Below are 26,737 nucleotides of genomic sequence, written 5' to 3' on the forward strand. Positions count from 1 at the left end.
CATGCAGACTACTAGAAAATAAGCAATTGTTACCAAAATTTGCCACCCGAAAAGACGGTAGTAATTTTAGCGACCGATTTTGTAAATTTGCTACCGAAAATGATAATCAAGCTTAGTTACTTGATACGGTAGCTAAGTGGTCGGAGTTTTTGCAACGTTTATTTTTTGGTGGCTAAGCGGTCGGATTTTTTGCAACCGGTGGCTAAGCGGTCGAAATTTTTGCAACCGTTTATTTTTTGTGGATAAGTGGTCGGACTTTTTGCAACCGGTGGCTAAGCGGTCGATATTTTTGCAACCGTTTATTTTTTGTGGCTAAGTGGTCGGAGTTTTTGCAACCGGTGGCTAGGTGGTCGGAGTTTTTGCAACCGTTTATTTTTAGTTGCTAAGCGGTCGGAGTTTTTGCAACCGGTGGCTAGGTGGTCGGAGTTTTTGCAACCGTTTATTTTTGGTGACTAAGCGGTCGGAGTTTTTGCAACCGGTGGCTAGGTGGTCGGAGTTTTTGCAACCGTTTATTTTTGATGACTAAGCGGTCGAAGTTTTTGCAACCGATGACTAGGCGGTTAGAGATTTTGCAACCGTCTTTTCAACTATTGGAGTTTTTGCAACTTTTAGACCGTATGAGTTTTGCAAAATAAAAGAGAAGCTGAGACCATCTTAGAGGTGACAAATGGTACTTTTGATGATTTACAACGTCTTACAGGTGGCAAATGGAATTAATTAAACACTTGACTTGTATCGAAGCAAATTCAATTAACCATGTTGCAAATATTACGATTCAGACTCCACACACTCACAATTAAATAGCCATTTTTAACCTTTTTTTTAGGAAAATTGGTTTTAAATAATCCCAACTATGGCCTATTGGTAAATATCCATCCCAACTTTACACTTGCCTGCTGGGAGTACCAACTACTTGTGCATTTGTTTTTAACGGGCGCGACTAACGGATGTTAACTCAGTTAGTCTTTGTCTGACGTGGCCATCCTAGTTGGCAAAAACTTGATTACGTGGAACGCGACGTGGCGGCTGACTGTGTATTATTATTATTATTATTATTATTATTATTATTATTATTATTATTATTATTATTATTATTATTATTATTATTATTATTATTATTACTCCCCCATCTCCCTTTTATTCTTAGTCCAGTACAACCACCGCCACCCCTCATTTCCCGGCGAGCCACCACCACCACCCCTCGCTGGAACACACGGCCACCACCATGTCTATCCCCTGTAACCAACACCGGAACCCATTACCACCACCATGTCCATCCTTACAACCACTACCGGACCCCATGATCCCCACCATTATCTTAATCGTCGGCCACCGGCGATGGAGATCTAAACACAAACTGTCGGAGACCACCATGTTCTCCGGCCCAACAACTACTGCTCTCTGTACCGCCACCACGTTGGCACTCCGCCGCCACCGCCTCGTCTGCAACGTCTCCGGAAACACCACCATCTCAACTGAATCTGTACCGGAAACACCACCACGTTGGCACTCCGCCGCCACCATCTCAACTTCCACTCGTCTGCAACCACTCTGTACCGGAAACACGATTTAGACCTTGAATTAGGGTTAAAAGAGGGGAAATGAGTGTTGATCTTCAAGGAGACACAATGTACCCTGAATTAATGTTGGATTTATGATTTGGGGGTTGATTTGGTGATTATTGCTTTTGAAATGTCTAATGAAGATGATGACGGTGGTTGGGTTGTGGTGGGAATGAAATGGGTGGGGAATTAGGGTTTTATTATTATTATTATTATTATTATTATTATTATTATTATTATTATTATTATTATTAATTTATTATTATTATTATACACAGTTAGCCGCCACGTCGCGTTCCACGTAATCAAGTTTTTGCCAACTGGGATGGCCACGTCAGACAAAGACTAACGGAGTTAACATCCGTTAGTCGCGGCCCGTTAAAAACAAATGCACAAGTAGTTGGTACTGCCAGCAGGCAATTATAAAGTTGAGATGGATATTTACCAATAGGCCATAGTTGGGATTATTTAAAACCAATTTTTCTTTTTTTTAATTCAAATCCAAAATTACCCTTTGAATAAAAACTTAATTAAGCATAAATAGAAAGATAAACAGACTTCAAGGTTGTTCAATATCTTTCCTTGTTATTGTAAATGCAAATATAATATTTTTCAACTAAGTTTAAGACGGAAGTGATTCAATAATTTATATAATTATATTTAAAGTTATGAAATTCACCAGTAATATCTGATAATTTGTGTATACTTTTATTTATTTAATTAAGTGTTCTGAAAACTTGGTTCAAATGGTAAGAGGCCTACCTTCTCTAAGTGGAGGCGTAGGTTTGATTCTCGCTCAGGCTCGTTCGACGGACATCTGGGTGAAAGGACGAATCAAGGCTTTATTCCCGGGTTCGAACTCGATAGGAGGCGAGGGTTTACGGAATCCATCTAGTTCCCGCGCATCAGGGGTTACGTTCTCACAACAGTCGAGGAGTAACCTTGGACATAGCCTCGAACAAGGTAGGTTTACACGTGAGATCCTCTGCCGTTCAATAAAAAATGTATTTAATTAATCTTACTTAGACTAGTCAAAACTCTTTTTTTTTTTTCCGAAATATGAACTTTTATAAACAACCAACACCCACAAGTCGGAAAGCAAAATGCACCACCCAAAAAAAAGGTGAAAAACGAAAATTTCATGGATACATACTTTCTTATAATTTTTGACAATATATTAATCGAATGTATATAAGTGCATGCATAAAATACAAAGTTATAGGGGTACATTTAAACTATTCAAAGCTAGAGGGTGTAACTTTGTCTTTAACGTCTAAGAAGCAAATTACAAGCGATCAGATGTGTTCCTCCGACGTAAAGCTCCTCCGATGATTACCGCCATTGCTGCCCATCGTGAAGCTCCCCCGGTTAATTCGTATGGTACGTCTAACTTCTCAGTCAATCACAAGCCTTCGGTTGTCTTACTATTCGATTTCACAATTAGTTGCCACGGATTTTGAATGATTGTTAGTATTAGTGTTTATCACGAATTTAACATTTGTTGAAACTACTTATCTGTAATTACGCCCTAAGGTACTTCACGATGATGAATTGTTCGTTTGTTCATCGATCACTCTGTTGATAGATGAAATTAGGCTCAATTGATAGATCATAGATGATAATGAAATTAGGTTATCTAATTGATAGATGATAATGGAATTAGGTTATCTCATGGATGCAATTAGGTTATGATTGTATGAAGTGTAACCACATTAATTGATTACATTGATAGATGATGATGAAATTAGGTTATAATTATATGAAAAGCAATTAAGCAACTACTCTAATGGATTCAATTGTGCCATAACCTTAATTGAGAATTAGGTTATGATTGTTGGTACAGGCTCTTGTAAAGAGGATTTCGTTGAATGTCACATGCTTACCGGTTCACAGTAATTGAATGTCGCTTTCTGATGCTAAAACAATAGTTATAATTTGTAAATAAGCGATGCTATTATTAGTATTCAGTTTATTGATATCTTGTCTAGTCATCAATCTTCAACAATAGGTATGCAAACTATTATATTCTTTCTGTTCCATTTAAAATTATAAAAAAAAATATCTACATTTTACCTTTTTAAATGATGCAGTAGTAATCACATTCCATTGTCTCTTCAAGCTGGTCTAAGTGGCAGTGGGAAAAGCATGTTAGATCATCTCTTACATGATTTGTATAAGCCAACACAGGGATAGGTACATTAAAAATTTTAGTAAAAGTGTTAGATTAATGAAGTTTCATTTTGATTCTTGAGCCAAAGAATGCTTGATCTTATTAGGTGTGAGGCACGAGTAAACCGCTTAGTTTGGCATAAAAAAAAACTCAACAACACGGTTTGGGGCTTATTTTGTGCTATAAACATTAATGAATTTGATATCTTGAATAACTGAAATTGGATTCAAATTGAGTTGATGATTTCTTTGGTTAATTAACAAGCTAGATTATACAAACTGCAATTTGGTTCGTGGGCTTGCTGGTGGATCTTGTGCCAAGTCTGTTTGTCATCCCCTTGATGTGGTGAAGAAGCCATATCATGTAAAGCTTTTATAGTCTTAATGCTAACATCTTTATATAGCAACCTGCAGTTTTCGAGCACACTAATTGTCTTTTTTATGTCATTATTTCTAGCCATTTATGTTTTTATTATGTCATTATTTCAGTAGCATTAATGATTTAAAGGTATACATAAAGCTCACCTAGATCCCATAAGTATAAAATTATCTTATTAAGCTCACCTAGATCCCATAAGTATAAAATTATCTTATTACCCTTCTCATATCAACAGACTAAACTTCCAAATAATTGTAATTATGTATTTTAGGTGCCAACATCTTTGCATTCACATGAATGCTTCGTTGTGCATGTCACGTCCCACCTACACATCTGGCAAGGAACCCAATGTCTTATGAACAGCAGCAGTGGGCACTCAAAGTCGCTGATCTTTAAGAAGTATGCATTTCATATTCCTATTTAGTTTTCAACTTTATGATTAATGTTCTGTATATATTTATATTTATGTTTCATCCTGAGCCCAGGGTAACAAGAAAATATCAGGAAGAGGGAACCGAAAATGCATTTTCACTTTCCAAATGTTAGTAAGTAATTTTACATTCTTGTTATGAAGTTTGTCACACATTTGGATGATATGAAGTATGTTTTTGATCTCGTAAGCCTGTTATTTTTTTCTATTAATGAAATAGAAACAAAAAATGTTCAAATTTCAAAATTTTCCAAAAAACTAGCAATATGATAATAGTTATATTTTTCTTACTACAGAATTATTTAGTTGGCACTTGACTTATTAATTGTCATGCATGGGAGTTCATGAAGCTTTGTTTGCAATTATGTATGCAAAACCTCACTAATGCCACAATGTATGGTTTAGTAACTCGTGATATAATATAGGAAAAACCATGAATTTAATTTTGGTTATTTTGGCATTTAGGATCCTACCACCGTAAAACTGCTTTTTGATGTTGCTCAGTCTCTGCACAATAATACTGACTTTTCAAATACAAGACATGATGATAATCAAAATGCAGAACATTTGGTTGGCTCTTTTGTCGATAAGGTAATTATGTTCCGGTCTAATCAATGGTTTTTATTACATGATTGTGTGTAATTTGTAATGTTGATTTTCCATTATTGTTAGGTACGCATTGATATGGAGTTGGATCGCCATTTGGCTTTTTTGATTGAATGTCTTGGAAGCATAAATGATTTGAAGGTATACATTGTGAACACATCGTGAAACCTTGATGACTCCTTGGGTTTCTCATGTTAATAGTGGCGGTTGATGAAACCCTAGATTGCACACTTTATATCTTTTTATTTGTTTTGTTAGTTTCGTTAATATTAAGCATATTTGATTTATATATGTATGGAAAATTTTTAGTTTGATTTGTGTTTGCATCTATATGATTTTGTAAATTTTTGTATATATATGATAAAATTTTTAAAGAAGCTTTTTTTCAAAGAAATTGCGACCAGAAAATAGTAAAAAAAAAAAAAAGCGGTCGCATAATTTGCGACTGCAGCAGTGGTCTCAATATCAGAATTTGCGACCGCAGCAGTGGTCTCAATATTTGCGATCTAAGCAGTGGTATAGAATTTGCGACCGCAGCAGTGGTCTCAGAATTTGCGACCGAAGATTTGGTTTCAAAATTTGCGATTGCAGATTTGGTCTCAAAATTTGTGATTGCAGATTTGGTCTCAAAATTTGCGACCGCAGAATTGGTATCAAATATTGCGACCGCAAAATTGGTATCAAATATTGCGACCACAGAATTGGTTTCAAAATTTGCGATTGCAGAATTGGTCTCAAAATTTGGTCGCAAATAAAATGGCGGTTGCAAAATGGTCACAACAGGGCAATTGTGACTCTCCCTGCGTATTTGGTCGCAAAGTCGTCGCAACTAGGCTATTGCGACCGTTTTGCGACCAAATATGTGGTCGCAAAATGCCAAGTTTTCTAGTAGTGAAAAGTTGTGTGTAGCATCCCTAACCACCAACTTTGGTTTAATTGTTGGTCCAGAAAGATAACCCAGTTTAACTCTTTGTGTTATATATTGCACGGTAGGGGCACACCATGGGTAGTTTTAAATATTAGGTTTTGTGTAGTGGAGGAGCTACAAAATGGTGTGATTTGTGTCATTTGACGCTCAGTCAGCAAATAGAGAGTTTTAGTTTTAGGGGTGTAATGGTGTTGTAACCTACACACACACACACATATATATATATATACACACACTAGTAGGAGCCTGCGCGATGCGGCGACGACGAAAATTTACAAGACAGTTTTTCTACCACCTTCTCGGGATAAAAAATCGGGCTAAAGATTAGATAACGCTTGACTCAATTTTTAAACAAGCTGAAAATCTAAGCTCGAGCTTGGGTTAATTTTAAACCGAGCTGGTTCCAAATTAAAAAACGAAATTTTATAAACACAAAAACATACAAAATAAGTCCATAACAACTTTAACCTACCATAAGATAACATAATAAATAACACGTTCAAGTCAGGTTTAAACTATTACATAACATGTAAAACCGATTACAAAATAAGTTCTTAGCATTACAAAAATTTGTTCATAAGTGTTACCAAATAAGTTCAATTATAAGAACCTTCAAGATGCAACGGCGGCCGCAATTTCTCGTTGTAGCGGGTTTCATGGGTTTTTAAGATTCAAACATAAAATATGATTAGACTTGTGTAAATCGGAAGCATATGTTACATCCAAATGTCTTTGAACAGTATTATGTGCATAAAATAACATCTAGTCATCCATTCACTGTCAAGAACAATATAACTCTGAAACAAAATATGATAAATTAATTTAAGAGCCACAACCTTTTAATATGGGTTTGTAGCTTAACCTTCTAAAATCGTCTTGGACTTTAAATTGGACCACGACTTGGAGTGTCCCAGTCAAGACCTAATTGCATATTAGAAACAGTCGCTTCAAAGAGATAGTGGTAGCATTCAGCTTGAAAGGTTTACAACATATATTTGAGATGAGACCATGAACACATCCAATGTCAGCTATAAAAAGAATTGTATATAATCATTATATCTGATCTTTTGGTAAATTATGCAATAGAGTTCTACAAAGACATAATAGATGAGACATGAATGGCCATTTAACAAGTAACACTACTAATAAACTATAGTTGAGAGTTTGAGTGCAAGGACAAAGAAAAGGGTATAGCTGTTCATTTATATAAAATTAAGGGTGTAAACGAGCTGAGCTGCTCACGATCTCCTCGAGCTTGAATAGATAAAAAGCTTGAAACGAGCTGAGCTTTTTCAAGCTCAAGCCTAGCTCGATCTCTCAGAAGTTAAAACGAACCGAGCTTGTGGTCAAGCTCGGGCTCGACTTAGCTCATTTACACCACTATATAAAATCTCAAATTCTTATAAAGCTTAGAATCGAGGGCCACATCACACGTAATCACTTTTAGTATCATTGGGTAAAAACCCACCATATAAATAAGATCATAAAACGGTACTTGAAACGCACACACAAAATGATTGTTAGTTCACTATTGACTTAGTTCAAGTTTGACCGAATATTAAGGATATGCACGTGGGGTGTATTTCAGTTAATTTACAACATGGAGTATGTGGAGAACATGGGATCATGTCACTTGGAGGCACGTTTGTTTTCCTATATAAATAGTTTAGGATTTCATTTGTTTTAAAAGCACTTTTTCATTCAGCAATTTCCATTCTAGTGTAATCGTTCATTTCGGTTTAATATAAACCAGAAAATTGCCCCAGTTTATCTTTGTCAATTAGTTCTTAAACTCTGATTTTTACCAACATTTGGTATCAGAGCAAAGATCCGTTCAAAATTCCTGCATGCCAAAATACCTTCGATTCAAACCCATGTCGATTGTTACAAACACTTCAGCACCGAAAGACACCGGTACCGTATCCCTCCAAATCCCGACCCTAAACCCGACGAACTATACGACTTGGGTGATCAAGATGGAAGCTGTAATGGATGCCCAAGGTCTGTGGGAATCCATAGAACCATCAGAAGGAGCGATGGAAGATGTGAAAACGAATAAGACGGCTCGTGCATTTATCTTTCAAACGATCCCAAAAGACGTTTTAATGCAAGTGGCAAAGAAGAAAACGGCGAAGGAGATATGGGAATCGTTGAAAACAAGGTATGTCGGTGCTGATCATGTGCAAAAGGCACGTCTGCACACACTCAAGGGTGAGTTTGAAGCCTTGAGGATGAAAGATGGCGAGTCAATCGACGAGTTCACGGGAAAATTAAGTCGGATGTGTTCGAAGTACAGTAGCTTGGGAGAAACTCTTGAAGATGGAACGATGCTGAGAAAACCGTTTGACTCGGTTCCTGACAGATTCATACAACTGGTAGCATCTGTTGAACAAACATTCGATGTGGATGCGATGTCGTTCGAGGAGGCCATCGGTAGGCTTAAGGCTTACGAAGATCAATTGAAGCTAAGACAGGGAAACACGAGCAGTGAGAACACACTATTGCTCTCTAAATCCCATGGCCATACAGGCTAAAAGAATGCAGGAAGTTGGTATTTAGTTGGGGTTCGTGGTAGAGGAAACCATAATGAACGAGGAGGAAGAAGGGGGTCACGAGGTTGTGGGTATGTTCGTGGGAGAGGTGGTCGCTGCGGTGGTGGTACACAGCAAGAAACGAGTAATAATGCTCGTAAACCCAAGGATAAGAAGCATGTCAAGTGTTTCAAATGTGAACAACTTGGTCATTATGCCTCCGAGTGTGAAGAAGCAAGGAAACCCAACGAGGCAGCCAATCTGATACAGGCACATGAAGAAGAACCAACTCTTCTTTTGACTGTTCATGGAGAAGAAATGCCAAACATGGTACTGTTGAACGAGAAGAACGTAATCCCGTGTCAAGACAATGAAGACAACAAGGGAAGAAGAGATGTTTGGCTCAAGGATTCGTTCTCGGAAGATGAAAGAGTAACGGGTCAGGTGCGTTTCGGTGACAGGTCAAAGGTTCAGATTGATCGGAAAGGCATATGTAACACCCCGTAACCGCAGCGGAAACGTAAACGGGATGCAACAGACACATCTGATATCAACAGCATTGCTTATAAAGAAAATACCACTACATTAATTTATATCATATTACATTGTTGCGAGTTTCGTTACTGTCTAGGTGTTACACACATGTTTTACCGATAAGACATTAATATATTCATTACAAAATATAGATCAGCAAGCTTCCAACAAGTAGCACAGATCATTAAGCACATATCAATCATTCCAACTTGGGCATACCTAGAAAACATGTAAAGAAAACGGGTCAACTACGAATAGTTTGTGAGTTTCACTAATTTAAATAAACACTGACAGATCATTTTAATAATCATTTATTAGTAATGTAATTATGCTGGGAACTATGTTACCCCAGAACATTTCCATTAATCTTCTGGGAACTACGTTACCCCAGAACAATAATAACCTCTGGGAACTAAGTTACCCCAGAACAATAATAACCTCCGTGAACTATGTTACCCCAGAACAATAATAACCTCCGGGAACTATTTACCCCAGAACAATAATAACCTCCGGGAACTATGTTACCCCAGAACAATAATAACCTCCGGGAACTATGTTACCCCAGAACAATAATAACCTCCGGGAACTATGTTACCCCAGAACAATAATAACCTCTGGGAACTATGTTACCCCAGAACAATCCCACACGATGAACAATTTATATATTCTGTGCATCAAACCATATATATAAAAATATACAGGTGTTTCCATACGATCGGTATGTACTTAAATACTTTAATAAAGACATGCTTTCCGCCCAGGGAAAATACTTAAAACAGTTCAGTAAAAGGGGCTCGTGAAAACTCACCTTTCTGTGAGTCAGGACGTGATACAATGACCTGCTATAAGCCTGGATCTGTAATATGATATCTAGTCGTTACTATATAATTCCCATAAATTAAATCCGTGTCAATCGGTACATCTGGGGACATTGTTAACCCAGTACTGTACTCGATCCGGGGATAATGTTAACCCCGTGACACTTCTAAGGACTCAGATTGTGACATTACTTAGAGTCTGACGGTCAAAATTATCATTTTTATGTTTTCCTTGATTTGCGTGCCTAGCACGGTCATCCGTTTTTAGTTTCAAAAAATGAGTTTATTAACACCCGACCCAAAAATGGTGTTTGACTGTTATTTTAGTTAAAGTGATGAAATTAGAGCTCGGTTTGGACACCCCGTTTGGCCGCGGGGCCCATTTCCGTCATTTAGGTGCCGGAAACAGTAAAATCGGGTAAAATTACCCAAATCAACCGAATTATTTTCGGATGATTTACTTTTACTTAATTTACTTAGTTTTATGAAATAGTCCATTTTTAGGGTTTTTATGCACCAGTCAGCTCGCTTATGCGAACTTTGCCGGTTTACACATTTTAAGCTTTAGAAATTTGTTTTTATGTTCTTTTTAGCACAAATAATTACCCGTTTAGTTTTGGGTCTTGAAATTTTACACAACACTTATTTTGACAGTAAGAAATTTTACAAAAATTTTCCAGATTTAATTTTTATATTTACATTTATTTATCTTTTTTTAATCATCATTAAAACACTAAATATGTCAAAAATATCAAAAGACTTTAGAAAAATCCCAAATTTTTCCGGGATGATCCATCCCATCCTCATAACTCCCTGGAATTTTTCCAGAACCCAAAACTCATTTTTCAAGCCATTTTTACCAAAACCGAGCTAGAAATCCCTAGAACTCGTTTTACCGAAAAGCCTACTTAGACTTCTCCAATGAACCTGAAATTTTGTGTGTGACTTTTATATATTATAAAAAGATTATCTTAAATTTTCCAGAATTTTTCATGATGTTTAGCTATTTTTCACCATTTTTGGCCAAAACCGAGCATTAAATTCACCAAATATTCATCCTTTATCCAAATATTACCAAAAATTCACAGATCTCATATTTTCATGTGTAGATCATCTCTGTGAAATTTCATGACCCGACTCTAAGCACACTACAATCTGTCCAAAATCAAAGATCCACACGAAAACCGAACTCTCTTGTGTTTTCTAGCGTTAGATCGTAAAGATCTTGGTTTCTAGCCTTTTCTAGCCACTAGATACAACACTTACAAGCACAATAACACCATACCAAGCAAGTTACACCAGCAATCAAACCATTTCTTTCATAGTGTCGGTTTTGATATAAAAACAAAGGTTTTAACCGTAAAAATCCGTTCTCGACTCTTTTTACTCATTTCTTGGACCAAGATCCCTTGTATAACTTGTATACATCTCTTGATCATGCAAGAGTCGGTTTCATCTCGGTTTTCACCCGTCTTTCACATGGAAACTCATTTTACAAGATTTCAACCGTAAAATTTCGTTCTAAACTCTTTTAACTCATTACTTGGATCAAGATCCTTTGTATAACTTGTATACATCACTTGATCATGCGAGAATCGGTTTCAACTCGGGTTTTCACCCATTTTTACATTTGAAACCTCCTTTTCTCAAGATCATGAAGTTGGAAACAAGATTCAAGCATTAAAACATGTGTTATACCTTGAGTTCTTGCCTAAAAAGCTTGGGTTTTGGATGGATGATGAAGAGGTTGAGAGGATTTGGAGTTGGAGAGTTAGAAAAAAAGAAAATGAAATGTGTAAATGTGTGTGCATAGGGCCGGTTCTAGTGGTGGAGTTGGGGGGGCCCACATCTCAAACCATGGCCACACATTTGGATTACGCAATCCGGATAATGTTGTGGATAATCTGGTTCAGTTCGTTTCTCGTTTAAACTCGTAATTCGGCTTAAAACGAGACTAAAATGGTCGTTTTTCGGGTTAAAATAAAATTTACATAAAACTGATTTAAAAACTTTAAAAACTTAACCCATGACATTAAATGACTTAACACATCGTATTGTCGGTATTTGTGCATCTTTTTCGGTTTGATCGATCGTCTCTTGCTTGGTTTGATGTTAAAGGTTTCGTTTATCGTACCGACGTACTAATAAATCGAAATCCTTTTTCTGTGCTATAATTCACTTATCCCGAAGCATTAATACTTCGTAAACATCACTAAACATTATATACTTCGTCTATAATGTAATTCCCGATTCGTTCGGGTTTCAATAATCGTTCATTGGTTAATTGTAATTCCAATACGATTCACTATATAATCGAGTATGATTCGTACTATGAATCATATATACTCGTATAAACGTACTATAACTCATATAATCAATATAAAATGACACGTAAATAGTATATACCGGCTAGGGTATACCTGGATTTGCCGGAATCGTTACATTCTCCCCCCGTTATAAAAATTTCGTCCTCGAAATTTTACACGTCAACTACTTCCTTTTGAGGAAATAGGTGGGGGTATTTCTTCCGAAATACATCCTTTCGTTCCCAAGTAAATTCTGGGCCTCGTTGCGAATTCCATCTAACTTTGACCAACGAGATCTTATTGTGTCTAAGTTGCTTGATCTTACCGTCCACTATTTCAATGGGCTCCTCTACGAAGTTGAGCTTATCATTTATTTGAACACCCTCTAAGGGTAACACCGATGTCTCGTCCGCCAAACATCTTTTCAAATTTGACACATGAAACACGTTATGAACTGCACTTAGTTCCTCAGGCAGTTCTAATCGGTAAGCTACCGGACCGATTTTTGCAGTGATGCTGAATGGTCCAATGTATCTAGGGGCCAACTTCCCCGCCTTTCCAAATCTGACCACTCCTTTCCAGGGTGATACTTTCAAATATACCTTTTCCCCCTTCTCAAATGACAACGGTTTTCGACGGGTATCGGCATAACTCTTCTGCCGATCCCGCGCAGCTTTCAGGTTGTTCTTAATTTCAAGAATCTTGCTGGTCGTCTCCTGGACCAGATCCGATCTAATGACCTGCGAGTCACCCACTTCAGACCAGCAAAGTGGTGATCGGCACTTCCGTCCATACAATGCTTCATAAGGTGCTGCCTTTATACTGCTATGGTAACTGTTATTATAGGAAAATTCAACGAGTGGGAGATGTTGATCCCAGTTTCCCTTAAAGTCCAGTACGCAGGCACGAAGCAAATCCTCCAAAGTTTGAATGGTCCTCTCAGACTGACCATCGGTCTGAGGGTGGTAAGCTGTGCTTAGGTCAATACGTGTTCCCAATGCTTATTGGACAGCTTGCCAAAGTTTGGAGGTGAAATGGCTATCCCTATCGGAGATGATCGAGATGGGGATGCCATGACGAGACACTATTTCATTTATATAAATTTGCGCAAGTCTCTCGGTGTTATAATTATTTCTAATCGGAATAAAATGTGCCGATTTGGTTAATCGATCCACGATTACCCAAATTGCATCATGTCCCCGGGATGTCTTAGGGAGGTGTGTCACGAAATCCATCGTGATTTGCTCCCATTTCCATTCGGGAATTTCCGGTTGTTGTAACATTCCCGAGGGTTTCTGGTGCTCCGCCTTAACTCTCGCACACGTCGTACACTTGCCGACGTATGTGGCTATATCCTTTTTCATACCTGGCCACCAGTAAAATTCTTTCACATCCTTGTACATTTTATCTGATCCCGGATGTATGGAATATTTTGATTTATGTGCTTCGTCCTTGATCAATTTACGAAGGTCGTGGAGGGTCGGAATCCAAATCCGATTTTTGAAATAGAGAATTTCGTCCACACGCTGTTCGAAATTCTTCTCGTTACAGAAAAGTCCCTCTTTTTCCAATTGGTCCCCTTCCAACGCCTCGCGTTGAGCGACTCGAATCAAATCCGAAAGGTTCGACTGGACTATCATTCCCAACGCTCGCACGCGTAGTGGCTTAACTCGATCTTTCCTACTCAAGGCATCGGCTACAACGTTAGCCTTGCCGGGGTGATATCGGATGTCACAGTCATAGTCACTCAGTAACTCGACCCACCTTCGTTGTCTCATATTTAGTTCTTTCTGATCGAATATGTGTTGCAAACTTTTATGATCAGTGAAGATGGTGCACTTTGTACCGTAGAGATAGTGCCTCCAGATTTTAAGTGCGAAGATGACTGCTCCCAGTTCTAGGTCATGAGTAGTGTAATTTTTCTCGTGAACTTTTAATTGTCGAGAAGCATAGGCTATAACCTTACTGTTTTGCATCAATACGCATCCTAACCCTCTCCGGGATGCGTCACAATACACGACAAAACCATCGTCTCCGTCGGGGAGACTTAAGATTGGCGCTTGGCACAATCTTTGTTTTAGCGTTTGAAACGCCGTTTCCTGCTCTTCACCCCATTCATACTTCCGATACTTTTGAGTCAGGAGGGTTAAAGGTTGGGCGATGCTGGAAAAGTTCTCTATAAATCGACGATAGTATCCAGCTAAGCCTAAGAATTGGCGGATTTCCTTTGGAGATTTAGGCGCTTGCCAATTCTTAATTGCTTCAACCTTACTCGGATCAACGTGTATTCCTTGGTGGTTTATAACGTGACCGAGGAATTGCACCTCTTGTAACCAGAAGTTACACTTGGAGAATTTTGCATATAACTTCTCCTGATCCAGGAGCTCTAAAACTAACTTTAAGTGTTGCTCGTGCTCTTCTTTACTCTTCGAGTATATCAAAATATCGTCAATAAATACAATGACGAATTTGTCGAGATAGGGTTTACAGACTCGATTCATGAGATCCATGAATACTGCTGGCGCATTTGTTAGCCCAAAAGGCATAACTAAGAACTCGTAATGGCCGTAGCGAGTCCGGAATGCGGTTTTTGGGATATCCTCCTCCTGAATTCTAACCTGATGGTATCCCGATCTAAGATCTATTTTTGAAAAGTAGCTCGCACCTTGTAGTTGGTCGAACAGATCATCGATTCGGGGGAGAGGATACCTATTTTTGATTGTCAACTTGTTCAATTCCCTGTAATCAATGCACATACTAAGGCTCCCGTCCTTCTTTTTCACGAATAGTACAGGTGCACCCCACGGGGAATAACTGGGACGTATAAATCCTTTATCCAACAATTCCTGCAACTGGTTGGATAATTCTTGCATCTCGGATGGTGCAAGTCGGTAGGGCGCCTTAGCAACAGGGCCAGCTTGAGGTAACAGATCGATTCTGAATTCGACCTGTCGGGTTGGCGGTAATCCAGGAAGTTCCTCTGGGAAAACTTGTGGAAATTCACGTACCACGGGAATATCGTCCACCCCGTTTTTCCTCAGAGTCAGTGGCCGTCAGGCTCGCTAGATACGCCACACATCCCTGACGTATATATTTTAACACCTTGAGATGGGATATAAATGGTATCATGGTGCCGGATTTTTCTCCTTGCACTAATACCTCCTCGTCATCCGACACTCGGATCTTGACGATTTTCTTTTCACAGTTTATTTCTACCCTGTTACGTGCTAGCCAATCCATTCCCACTATCACGTCAAAACTACCCAATTCTACAGGTAACAAGTCAATCAGAAAGGATTGTTCGTTCAGAATAAAAGGGCAATTACGAACTATCTGATTAACTATCATGGTTTTACCGTTAGCGAACGGTGTAAGGTTCTATGGTTTCACCAATAGGAAGGTTTGCTATCGAAAGGAATCTAACGGAGACAAAACTTATATCGGCGCCTGTATCAAATAATACAGAAGCGTAATGATCAGAGACGAGGAATGTACCTGTCACTACGCTGGGGTCCTAGCGTGCCTCGTTCGCCCCCATCACGAATGCTCGGCCTCGCTCCGGATTGGACGACAATGCCTGACCCGCGGGTTGCCGCCCATTTCCTCCCTGGTTCAGCTTCAGACAGTTTCTTTTAAAGTGATCCGTGCTGCCGCATTCATAACAAGCACGGCTGGTGGTCACCATTTGGTTTCCTTGCGGGTTCTGCTGTCGGGCTGGTTGAGTCCTAAATGGTTGCGCACGGATAGGTTGTGGTTGTCGGTTCAGGTTGTTCAGATTTGTCTTACAATTTGGTGCGTAGTGTCCAATACTGCCACACCGGTGGCACACCACCTCTTTGCACACGCCACCATGGTGGTAACCACATTTCCCGCACTTAGGAAACGTTCCCTTCTGCGGTTCTTGCCTTCCGCCCGAACTAGTCATGGCATAGCTCTGGGCAGCGGGCCTAGCTCGTTTGCTTTGCTGCTTTTCCTGGATTCTATGGTCATGTGTACCCCGTTTTCCCCCAACGGATTCTCCTGTCACCTTTAGTGATCCGCTCCGTAAGAAATCATACGTGACAATGCCAGCCTGTGTCACTGCACTTTCATACGTCTGGTGTCCCCCCCGCGTTAACTATACTCCTCACTACTGGAGTAAGTCCCCAAATATAACGTTCCACCCTCTTCGTCTCTGGGGTGACCAACCACGGTACTAATCGTGACAGTTCATTAAACCGGTTGGTATAACCCAAGTGGTCCGCCCCCTTCATCTCCAGATTCCACAACTCATTTTCCAGTTTCTGCAATTCATTCTTTGGGCAGAAATGTTCCAACACAAGAGCCTTAAGCTCTGTCCAGGTCATGTGGTTTGTCGCCGCCTGACCTCGAGTCTGTACTATGGTGTTCCACCATGTCAAGGCATGGTCTGTGAATGTACAGGTGGCGTACTTAACGACACAATCCTCGGGACAGTTGCTGATATTCACCACTGATTCTATTTTCTCTATCCATTTAACTAACCCATTCGGTCCTTCAGACCCGCTAAACTCTAATGGCTTGCACAACATAAAGTCCTTGATCGAACATCCCCTGGATGCACGAATCGGTTCAGTACGGTTCGTCTCTACCGTAGGTATAGGGCCATTACTATCTGTAACGACCACCCTAGGCGGTGCGTCATTACTCGGAATCGTGTTATCATTCCTTGGAGGATTAGCATTTTGTTCCCCGTCATTATTTATGGGCGTTTGATTGCTCGGAGGGGTTGGATTGGTCGAGTTGTTAATACTGGCGGCGATGCGCGATACTATATCCTGTATCGTCGCCTCCAACTGTTGAGCAATCAAACGGCTCACATCTACTTCCGATATTTTTGTTGATCGTTTCGGTGCCATTCTACACAACATCAAGAAAATACATATAATCAATACCATCTCAAATCATAAAACACAATGCATATTTCATTTATTAGTAAACATTGATACATATTACACAAACATCAGTTTACATACTTTCCAGTCAACATTACATAACTAAGTTTTAATACAAGGGCCCTATGTCGGCATCATCTCGACATAACCCGTAAAGGGGTCAGTGCTTGAATGATACCCAAAAGTATCTATAATGATATGCCCCCAAAAGAGACCCACCCTAGGGGCCAGTGGTTGTAATATAACTAAACAAGATTCACTCCATGTTAGCATCACCACTAACTACTTACACAGAGTATCAAAAAAAATGGTCCCTGTCTAACCCCAACCCAAAACCAACTAAACACGGTGGTAAACCAACCACACCAACACCGCCGCCATCCCCACAACCACTGCTATTAAACCCCGGATCCGTGTTTCCATCCGGTCAATCAACCCCAGGGAGTAGGCGTCCTCCCTCCTCAGCTGCGCGATCGCATGCTGGCTGTCCAGTATGCAATCCACCAAGAGGTTCCTCCTCTGAATACCCACCGTCAAGGCGGTGGTGTGCTCATTCATCCGTTCGGTGAGCACCCGGAGCCACGCCGCCTCGGTGGAGGGACGCTCATCCCTCACTGGCCTGGGGGTACCCCACACAGGTGGCGGCACAGGCCCGGGCTGGGGGCGGGAGGACTCGCCTCTGTGGTAAGTGGATCTGGGTGGGGTAGAGGTAGGTGAAACATACGGGACACTGATCCGCGCCGTGAGGCGGGGACCGGGTCTGGGGGGGGTGAGGGTGACCTGAGGTGCGGGTGGGGTGGGAGACCTGGTAACCCTAGCAGGGGAGGACAAGCTAGCACTCCTAAGGCTAGTCTCAGAAGGCTCGGTGCTAGATGCTACAAGTGGGCTCCCGGAGTCCCCGGAGCTGACCTCCTCCGGGTCCTCCTCGATCGACACACTGGGGGTTCTTGACATTTTACCTGCACACAAGTTAACAAACATATAGTTCTTTCCATAGTGTAAATCATAATCAAATTAATATGCACTTACTTATACAACTTGATCACATAACAATATTATCACATATATGCACGTATGTTGCCAATTTTACCTATTAAAATCCCTCGTGACTTTCCCTGAATTCCCTCGTGCAGACAAGTCTGTTATTATGTTCCGGACCATAATAACCCACTTGTCCATCCAAGTTCATCCCGATCTCATCACAATATATATTTAGTTGATATTCAGATCCTATAATACTTGAGCTACTGGTTATATTTTAGGTATCTTCTAAAGACATCCTAATTCTTTATAACCAATGGCTCTGATACCAAGTTCTGTAACACCCCGTAACCGCAGCGGAAACGTAAACGGGATGCAACAGACACATCTGATATCAACAGCATTGCTTATAAAGAAAATACCACTACATTAATTTATATCATATTACATTGTTGCGAGTTTCGTTACTGTCTAGGTGTTACACACATGTTTTACCGATAAGACATTAATATATTCATTACAAAATATAGATCAGCAAGCTTCCAACAAGTAGCACAGATCATTAAGCACATATCAATCATTCCAACTTGGGCATACCTAGAAAACATGTAAAGAAAACGGGTCAACTACGAATAGTTGGTGAGTTTCACTAATTTAAATAAACACTGACAGATCATTTTAATAATCATTTATTAGTAATGTAATTATGCTGGGAACTATGTTACCCCAGAACATTTCCATTAATCTTCTGGGAACTACGTTACCCCAGAACAATAATAACCTCTGGGAACTAAGTTACCCCAGAACAATAATAACCTCCGGGAACTATGATACCCCAGAACAATAATAACCTCCGGGAACTATGTTACCCCAGAACAATAATAACCTCCGGGAACTATGTTACCCCAGAACAATAATAACCTCTGGGAACTATGTTACCCCAGAACAATAATAACCTCTCGGAACTATGTTACCCCAGAACAATAATAACCTCTGGGAACTATGTTACCCCAGAACAATCCCACACGATGAACAATTTATATATTCTGTGCATCAAACCATATATATAAAAATATACAAGTGTTTCCATACGATCGGTATGTACTTAAATACTTTAATAAAGACATGCTTTCCGCCCCGGGAAAATACTTAAAACAGTTCAGTAAAAGGGGCTCGTGAAAACTCACCTTTCTGTGAGTCGGGACGTGATACAATGAACTGCTATAAGCCTGGATCTGTAATATGATATCTAGTCGTTACTATATAATTCCCATAAATTAAATCCGTGTCAATCGGTACATCTGGGGACATTGTTAACCCAGTACTGTACTAGATCCGGGGACAATGTTAACCCCGTGACACTTCTAAGGACTCAGATTGTGACATTACTTAGAGTCTGACGGTCAAAATTATCATTTTTATGTTTTCCTTGATTTGCGTGCCTAGCACGGTCATCCGTTTTTAGTTTCAAAAAATGAGTTTATTCACACCCGACTCAAAAATGGTGTTTGACTGTTATTTTAGTTAAAGTGATGAAATTAGAGCTCGGTTTGGACACCCCGTTTGGCCGCGGGGCCCGTTTCCGTCATTTAGGTGCCGGAAACAGTAAAATCGGGTAAAATTACCCAAATCATCCGAATTATTTTCGGATGATTTACTTTTACTTAATTTACTTAGTTTTATGAAATAGTCCATTTTTAGGGTTTTTATGCACCAGTCAGCTCGCTTATGCGAACTTTGCCGGTTTACACGTTTTAAGCTTTAGAAATTTGTTTTTATGTTCTTTTTAGCACAAATAATTACCCGTTTAGTTTCGGGTCTTGAAATTTTACACAACACTTATTTTGACAGTAAGAAATTTTACAAAAATTTTCCAGATTTAATTTTTATATTTACATTTATTTATCTATTTTTAATCATCATTAAAACACTAAATATGTCAAAAATATCAAAAGACTTTAGAAAAATCCCAAATTTTTCCGGGATGATCCATGCCATCCTCATAACTCCCTGGAATTTTTCCAGAACCCAAAACTCATTTTTCAAGCCATTTTTACCAAAACCGAGCTAGAAATCCCTAGAACTCGTTTTACCGAAAAGCCTACTTAGACTTCTCCAATGAACCTGAAATTTTTTGTGTGACTTTTATATGTTATAAAAAGCTTATCTTAAATTTTCCAGAATTTTTCATGATGTTTAGCTATTTTTCACCATTTTTGGCCAAAACCGAGCATTAAATTCACCAAATATTCATCCTTTATCCAAAAATTACCAAAAATTCACAGATCTCATATTTTCATGTGTAGATCATCTCTGTGAAATTTCATGACCCGACTCTAAGCACACTACAATCTGTCCAAAATCATAGATCCACACGAAAACCGAACTATCTTGTGTTTTCTAGCGTTAGATCGCAAAGATCTTGGTTTCTAGCCTTTGCTAGCCACTAGATACAACACTTACAAGCACAATAACACCATACCAAGCAAGTTACACCAGCAATCAAACCATTTCTTTCATAGTGTCGGTTTTGATATAAAAACAAAGGTTTTAACCGTAAAAATCCGTTCTCGACTCTTTTTACTCATTTCTTGGACCAAGATCCCTTGTATAACTTGTATACATCTCTTGATCATGCAAGAGTCGGTTTCATCTCGGGTTTTCACCCGTCTTTCACATGGAAACTCATTTTACAAGATTTCAACCGTAAAATTTCGTTCTAAACTCTTTTAACTCATTACTTGGATCAAGATCCTTTGTATAACTTGTATACATCACTTGATCATGCGAGAATCGGTTTCAACTCGGGTTTTCACCCATTTTTACATTTGAAACCTCCTTTTCTCAAGATCATGAAGTTGGAAACAAGATTCAAGCATTAAAACATGTGTTATACCTTGAGTTCTAGCCTAAAAAGCTTGGGTTTTGGATGGATGATGAAGAGGTTGAGAGGATTTGGAGTTGGAGAGTTAGAAAAAAAGAAAATGAAATGTGTAAATGTGTGTGCATAGGGCCGGTTCTAGTGGTGGAGTTGGGGGGGCCCACATCTCAAACCATGGCCACACATTTGGATTACGCAATCCGGATAATGTTGTGGATAATCTGGTTCAGTTCGTTTCTCGTTTAAACTCGTAATTCGGCTTAAAACGAGCCTAAAATGGTCGTTTTTCGGGTTAAAATAAAATTTACATAAAACTGATTTAAAAACTTTAAAAACTTAACCCATGACATTAAATGACTTAACACATCGTATTGTCGGTATTTGTGCATCTTTTTCGGTTTGATCGATCGTCTCTTGCTTGGTTTGATGTTAAAGGTTTCGTTTATCGTACCGACGTACTAATAAATCGAAATCCTTTTTCTGTGCTATAATTCACTTATCCCGAAGCATTAATATTTCGTAAACATCACTAAACATTATATACTTCGTCTATAATGTAATTCCCGATTCGTTCGGGTTTCAATAATCGTTCATTGGTTAATTGTAATTCCAATACGATTCACTATATAATCGAGTATGATTCGTACTATGAATCATATATACTCGTATAAACGTACTATAACTCATATAATCAATATTAAATGACACGTAAATAGTATATACCGGCTAGGGTATACCTGGATTTGCCGGAATCGTTACAGCATACTCCTCGTTGACTGCAAGAATGGTGACCAACTGTTGATACCTAACGTGTATTTTGTTCCTGCCTTGAACAGCAACATCTTGAGTTTGGGTCAAATGACCGAAGACGGGTATGTTGTGAGGATGCACCGAGACTATTTGAAGATGTATGATGAGCAGGGGAGACTTGTCATGAAGGTACACCGCTCAATCAACAGGTTATACAAAATCACTCTTTCCGTTTCAAAACCGGTTTTTTTGTCGGCAAAGTTGGATGAAGAGGCATGGTTATGGCATGCGCGTATGGGTCATGCCAATTTTTCGGTGCTTGAATCAATGGTGAATAAGGGTCTAGTAGATGGAATGGCTTGTATATCGCACCCAACACAAGTGTGCGAAGCGTGTTTGGTAGCAAAACAAACGAGACAACCATTTCCTTATGAAGCATAGTGGAGAGCCAGTAGACCACTTGAGCTTGTTCATGCCGACCTTTGTGGTTGAATCTCACCACAAACCATGGGGGGTAATAGGTACTTTATGCTAATTGTTGATGACTATTTCCAGTACATGTGGCTCTACCTGATTAAGACCAAGGATGAGGCATTTGAAATGTTCAAGAAGTTCAAAGTACAGGCTGAGAAAGAGAGCTCTTATGTGGTGAAGATACTCAGAACTGACCGTGGGGTGAGTTTAACTCTAATCAGTTTAATGAGTTTTGTCAACAGGTCGGAATTAAACGTCAATTAACGGCACCATACACTCCGCAACAAAACGGGGTTGTGGAGCGACGCAACAAAACTATTCTTGGGATGACAAGATCTCTGTTGAAGGCGATGAAGATACCCGAAGTGTTTTGGGGTGAAGCGGTTCGACACTCGGTGTATCTCCTCAACCGAATCACGACGAAGACAGTGGCCAATAAAACTCCGTACGAGGGGTGGAAAGGCAGTAAGCCAACACTTCATCACTTGAGAGTGTTTGGTTGTGTTGCTCATGTGAAGAGGTTGTCAAACCAGGTTACAAAGTTAAGTGACAGAAGCTGTGCAATGGTGTTTTTGGGTGTTGAAGATGGTAGCCAAGCTTATAGGATGTACAATCCTAATCAAAAGAGGGTTGTGGTGGCACGTGATGTTGCTTCTGATGAAAAAAAGACATTGGGCTTGGAAAGAGATACAAGATAAGGAGCCCAATAAAAGACCAGAGTGGGTTAATGTCCAGTTTAATAATTCGACTAGGCCTGAGCCACAACTATTGACCAGCGATGATGAAAATGGTCAAAGTCCGAAAACGCCGCCATCATCTAACCACAATATATTTCCTGCTTTGGTCGATTCTGCAGGTAACCATGGTGTACAAGAGAATTCGATTAGTACTCAATCGAGTTCAACAGGAGATTCAAGAACCCAACGATTGTCCACTAGCTTCGATCACACACCCATACAAGGATTTCGATCAATCAAAGGGCTTTATGAAAAGACAACGGCGATGAATGATGAACAGGTGCGAGACCTGTATGAGCAAGAATTGTTGTTGGTTGACGGGGAACCAACATCGTACAAAGAAGCTAGTCATGACAGAGAATGGAAGAAAGCGATGGAAAGCGAGCTTGATTCCATAGAGAAGAATAAGACCTGGTGTTTAGTCAAATTGCCATCAAATCACAAGGCAATTGGACTGAAATGGGTCTTCAAGTTGAAGAGGGATGAAAATGGCATGATTACGAAGCACAAAGCTCGTTTTGTAGCAAAGGGATATGTTCACAAAAAAGGACATAGACTTTGATGAAGCTTTCGCGCCAGTTGCAAGGTTAGAGACGGTTCGGTTATTATTAGCAATAGCAGCATAAGAGGTATGGCTTGTGCATCACCTCGATGTCAAGTCGACCTTCTTAAATGGAGACTTTAAGAGGAGGTCTATGTATCGCAACCTGATGGTTTTAAATTTAAAGGGAAAGAAGATATGGTTTATAGACTCAATAAGGCCCTTTACGGGCTGAGACAAGCGCCACGAGCATGGAATGCTCGACTTGACAGAGCACTTAAAGAAACCGGGTTCACTAAATGCTCACAAGAACAGGCCGTTTACAAGTCACATAAATCAGGTTTGATTCTCATAATCGGTGTGTATGTTGATAACCTTATTGCCACAGGGTCAAATGAGAAAGAAGTAAGCGAGTTTAAACAGAGAGTTAAAAAGGTATTTGACATGAGTGATTTGGGGCTGTTGTCGTTTTATCTGGGCATTGAGGTGAAACAAAATGGAGGTATGATCACTATGAAGCACGAAGCATACGCCAAGAAAATACTCAATTTAGTTGGGATGTTGGATTGCAATTCCTCAAAATATCCAATGGAACCCAAACTAAATCTGACAAAAGACGAAGAAGGTGAATCGGTGGACCTAACTGAGTGAAGGCGACTCATCGGGAGCCTTCGGTATTTAGTTCACACAAGACCTGATCTCGGTTACTCTGTGGGAGCCGTGAGCAGGTATATGGAGAAGCCGAAGATGAGTCACTTCAAGGCAGTAAATCAAATCTTGAGGTATGTCAAGGGAACAATGAGTTTTGGGTTAAGGTACACACGGGGTGGAAATGGTAGACTATCGGGTATAGCGATAGTAGTCACGGGACTGATTTGGATGATCGAAGTGGAACAACCGGAATGGCATTTTATTACTCCGGCAGCCTAGTTACCTGGTCTTCCCAAAAGCTGCACACGGTAGCACTCTCTTCATGCGAGGCTGAGTTTATGGCAGCAACAACAGCTGCGTGCCAAGCTTTATGACTGCGGGAACTAATAAGCGAGCTAACAGGTGTGGAAGGTCAAAGTGTGAAGCTGCTAGTAGACAACGAGTCAGCCATTGCTCTCATGAAAAACCCTGTCTTTCACGGTCGTAGCAAACATATCGACACTAAATATCACTTCATACGGGAGTGTGTGGAACGTGATCAAATTCATGTGGAACATGTCAGTGGTGATCTTCAAAAGGCGGATATAATGACCAAAGCATTACCTCGAATCAAGTTTGCAGAAGTTAGAAACATGATGGGAGTTGAAGATATTGGAGATAGAAGTCAACAGTAAGGGGGAGAATGTTAGTTCACTGTTGACTTAGTTCAAGTTTGATCGAATATTAAGGATATGCACGTGGGGTGTATTTCAGTTAATTTACAACATGGAGTATGTGGAGAACATGGGATCATGTCACTTGGAGGCTACGTTTGTTTTCCTTGATAAATAGTTTAGGATTTCATTTGTTTTTAAAGCACCTTTTCATTTAGCAATTTCCATTCTAGTGTAATCGTTCATTTCAGTTTAATATAAGCCAGAAAATTGCCCCAGTTTATCTTTTTCAATTAGTTCTTAAACTCTGATTTTAACCAACAATGATAACATTAGTACGTGAATAAAACACAAACATTATACATCAGATTATACCATAAACATTACCTGGGTGTTGAATTGAATTTTGAACAGAAAAACACGTAATTCAACATGGGGGGCCTTCATGAGCTCCCAAAAGAATAAGTGGTAACTATATATTGTAGGCGATTAACAGCTTCATCAAAAAAAAAAAAAAAGAAAAGAAAAGAAAGAAAATCACTTTTGTAGTAATGTAAGACTTTATGACAGCCTAAACTTCAATTAAAGAATATGATTTCTAAAGTTGATATATGGGTTGATATATGCCAAAATGCCATCTCAACATCCTGAATTATACTACATGAAAAGATATGTATAAAATACACACTCCATGCTCTAAAACATATTAACAAATGCAATAAAACCAGGGCCGGCCCTAATGTATTACAAGGCCAAGCTTGGGCTTTAGGCCCCAAAAATCTTGAGGCCTCCATTTTTCAAAAAATATTATATAAGTTATAAAACCATTATATGATTTATTTGACAATATGGGTATTTTACTCCGCTGGTAAAGTGACATGCATGTAACTCTATGGTCCAAGGATCGAACCACACTTATAATAAGCTTCAGCATATTTGTTTTTTTTAAATGTGTTACGGGGGGAAACAACTAGCCAATTACCCAATATTTATTATGTTTAAAAAATAGTTTTATCTTTCTCATTAACTTTTTTTTATCTTTCTCATTAATTCAATATTTTATTCCTAGTATTTCAATTACTTTTTATTTTGTTAATTAAAGATTAATTCAATAACTTGAGTATATATTGTAGTTTCCAATTAGTTACAGTCAAAATTACTTGAGTTTAAAACTTAAAAGATTAAAATTCAACATTATATTAGTTATAACACACATTTTTCTCAATTGTTTCGGTTTGGTTGATTCGGTGTTTTTGTTTAGTTTTGGTTAGCTTTTCGGTTGCATTCACTTTTTTTGTTTCGTTTTGGTCAGTTTTCGGTTTCATTCCCGTTTTTTTTGTTTCGTTTTGGTCGTTTTTCTATTTCGGTTCAGTTTCGTTTTTGTTTCGTTTTAGTCAGTTTAGGGTTTTTGTTTCGTTTTGATCGTTTTTTGGGTTTCGGATGAGTTTTGTTTCGCACGTGATAGTTTTGGTATTTTGAATAAGATAAATTTTGGATAACTTGGATATTTTGTTTTGACCCATTTTAACCTATAAATGAAAGTCACTTGTATATTTTCAACCCATCCTGACCCACTTGAAGAATTTTTATGATCCATCCTAACACATCTTACTTTTAAAATTTATCCATCTTGACCCAAAACAATCCATTTGGGTTGGGTTTGCCACCCTTAGTCTATAGACACAATTGTCAGCAAAACTGAACATAGTATGCAACTAAATACACAAAATTCAGCATGTATTGTTTTTCTAAACATAATATAAGTTGATAATTGGCATGAATAGTAATAATAATATTAGGATCATAAATTGACAATCAATAATATTTGAAAAGGCATACCCTGCTAACGATGATGACACCGGTAACAATAGCCAAGCTTCCTTCTTCAACATA

At 39.1% G+C, this 26,737-nt stretch overlaps 1 protein-coding gene and 1 long non-coding RNA gene across 2 annotated transcripts; both read left to right on the plus strand.

The window, feature by feature from the left end:
* Nucleotides 1-2,757: 2,757 nt before the first annotated feature.
* Nucleotides 2,758-5,081, plus strand: LOC143548294 (uncharacterized). Its single transcript, XR_013137927.1, has 3 exons — nucleotides 2,758-2,942; nucleotides 4,382-4,509; nucleotides 5,006-5,081. It is a non-coding gene; the product is annotated as an uncharacterized LOC143548294 (long non-coding RNA).
* Nucleotides 5,082-8,050: 2,969 nt separating this feature from the next.
* On the plus strand, nucleotides 8,051-23,561 carry LOC143548287 (uncharacterized). The gene is made up of 5 exons (XM_077039496.1): nucleotides 8,051-8,561; nucleotides 8,619-9,049; nucleotides 22,344-22,463; nucleotides 22,505-22,795; nucleotides 22,848-23,561. The coding sequence occupies exons 1-5, from the start codon at nucleotides 8,051-8,053 to the stop codon at nucleotides 23,559-23,561; spliced, it is 2,067 nt and encodes a 688-aa protein (XP_076895611.1).
* The last annotated feature ends 3,176 nt before the right edge of the window (nucleotides 23,562-26,737 follow it).

Source organism: Bidens hawaiensis, unplaced genomic scaffold (genome assembly GCF_021521415.1).
Source record: "Bidens hawaiensis isolate Kalapana, Puna unplaced genomic scaffold, B.hawaiensis_p1.1 tig00014984_1, whole genome shotgun sequence".
In the NCBI taxonomy this organism is placed as follows: domain Eukaryota; kingdom Viridiplantae; phylum Streptophyta; class Magnoliopsida; order Asterales; family Asteraceae; genus Bidens; species Bidens hawaiensis.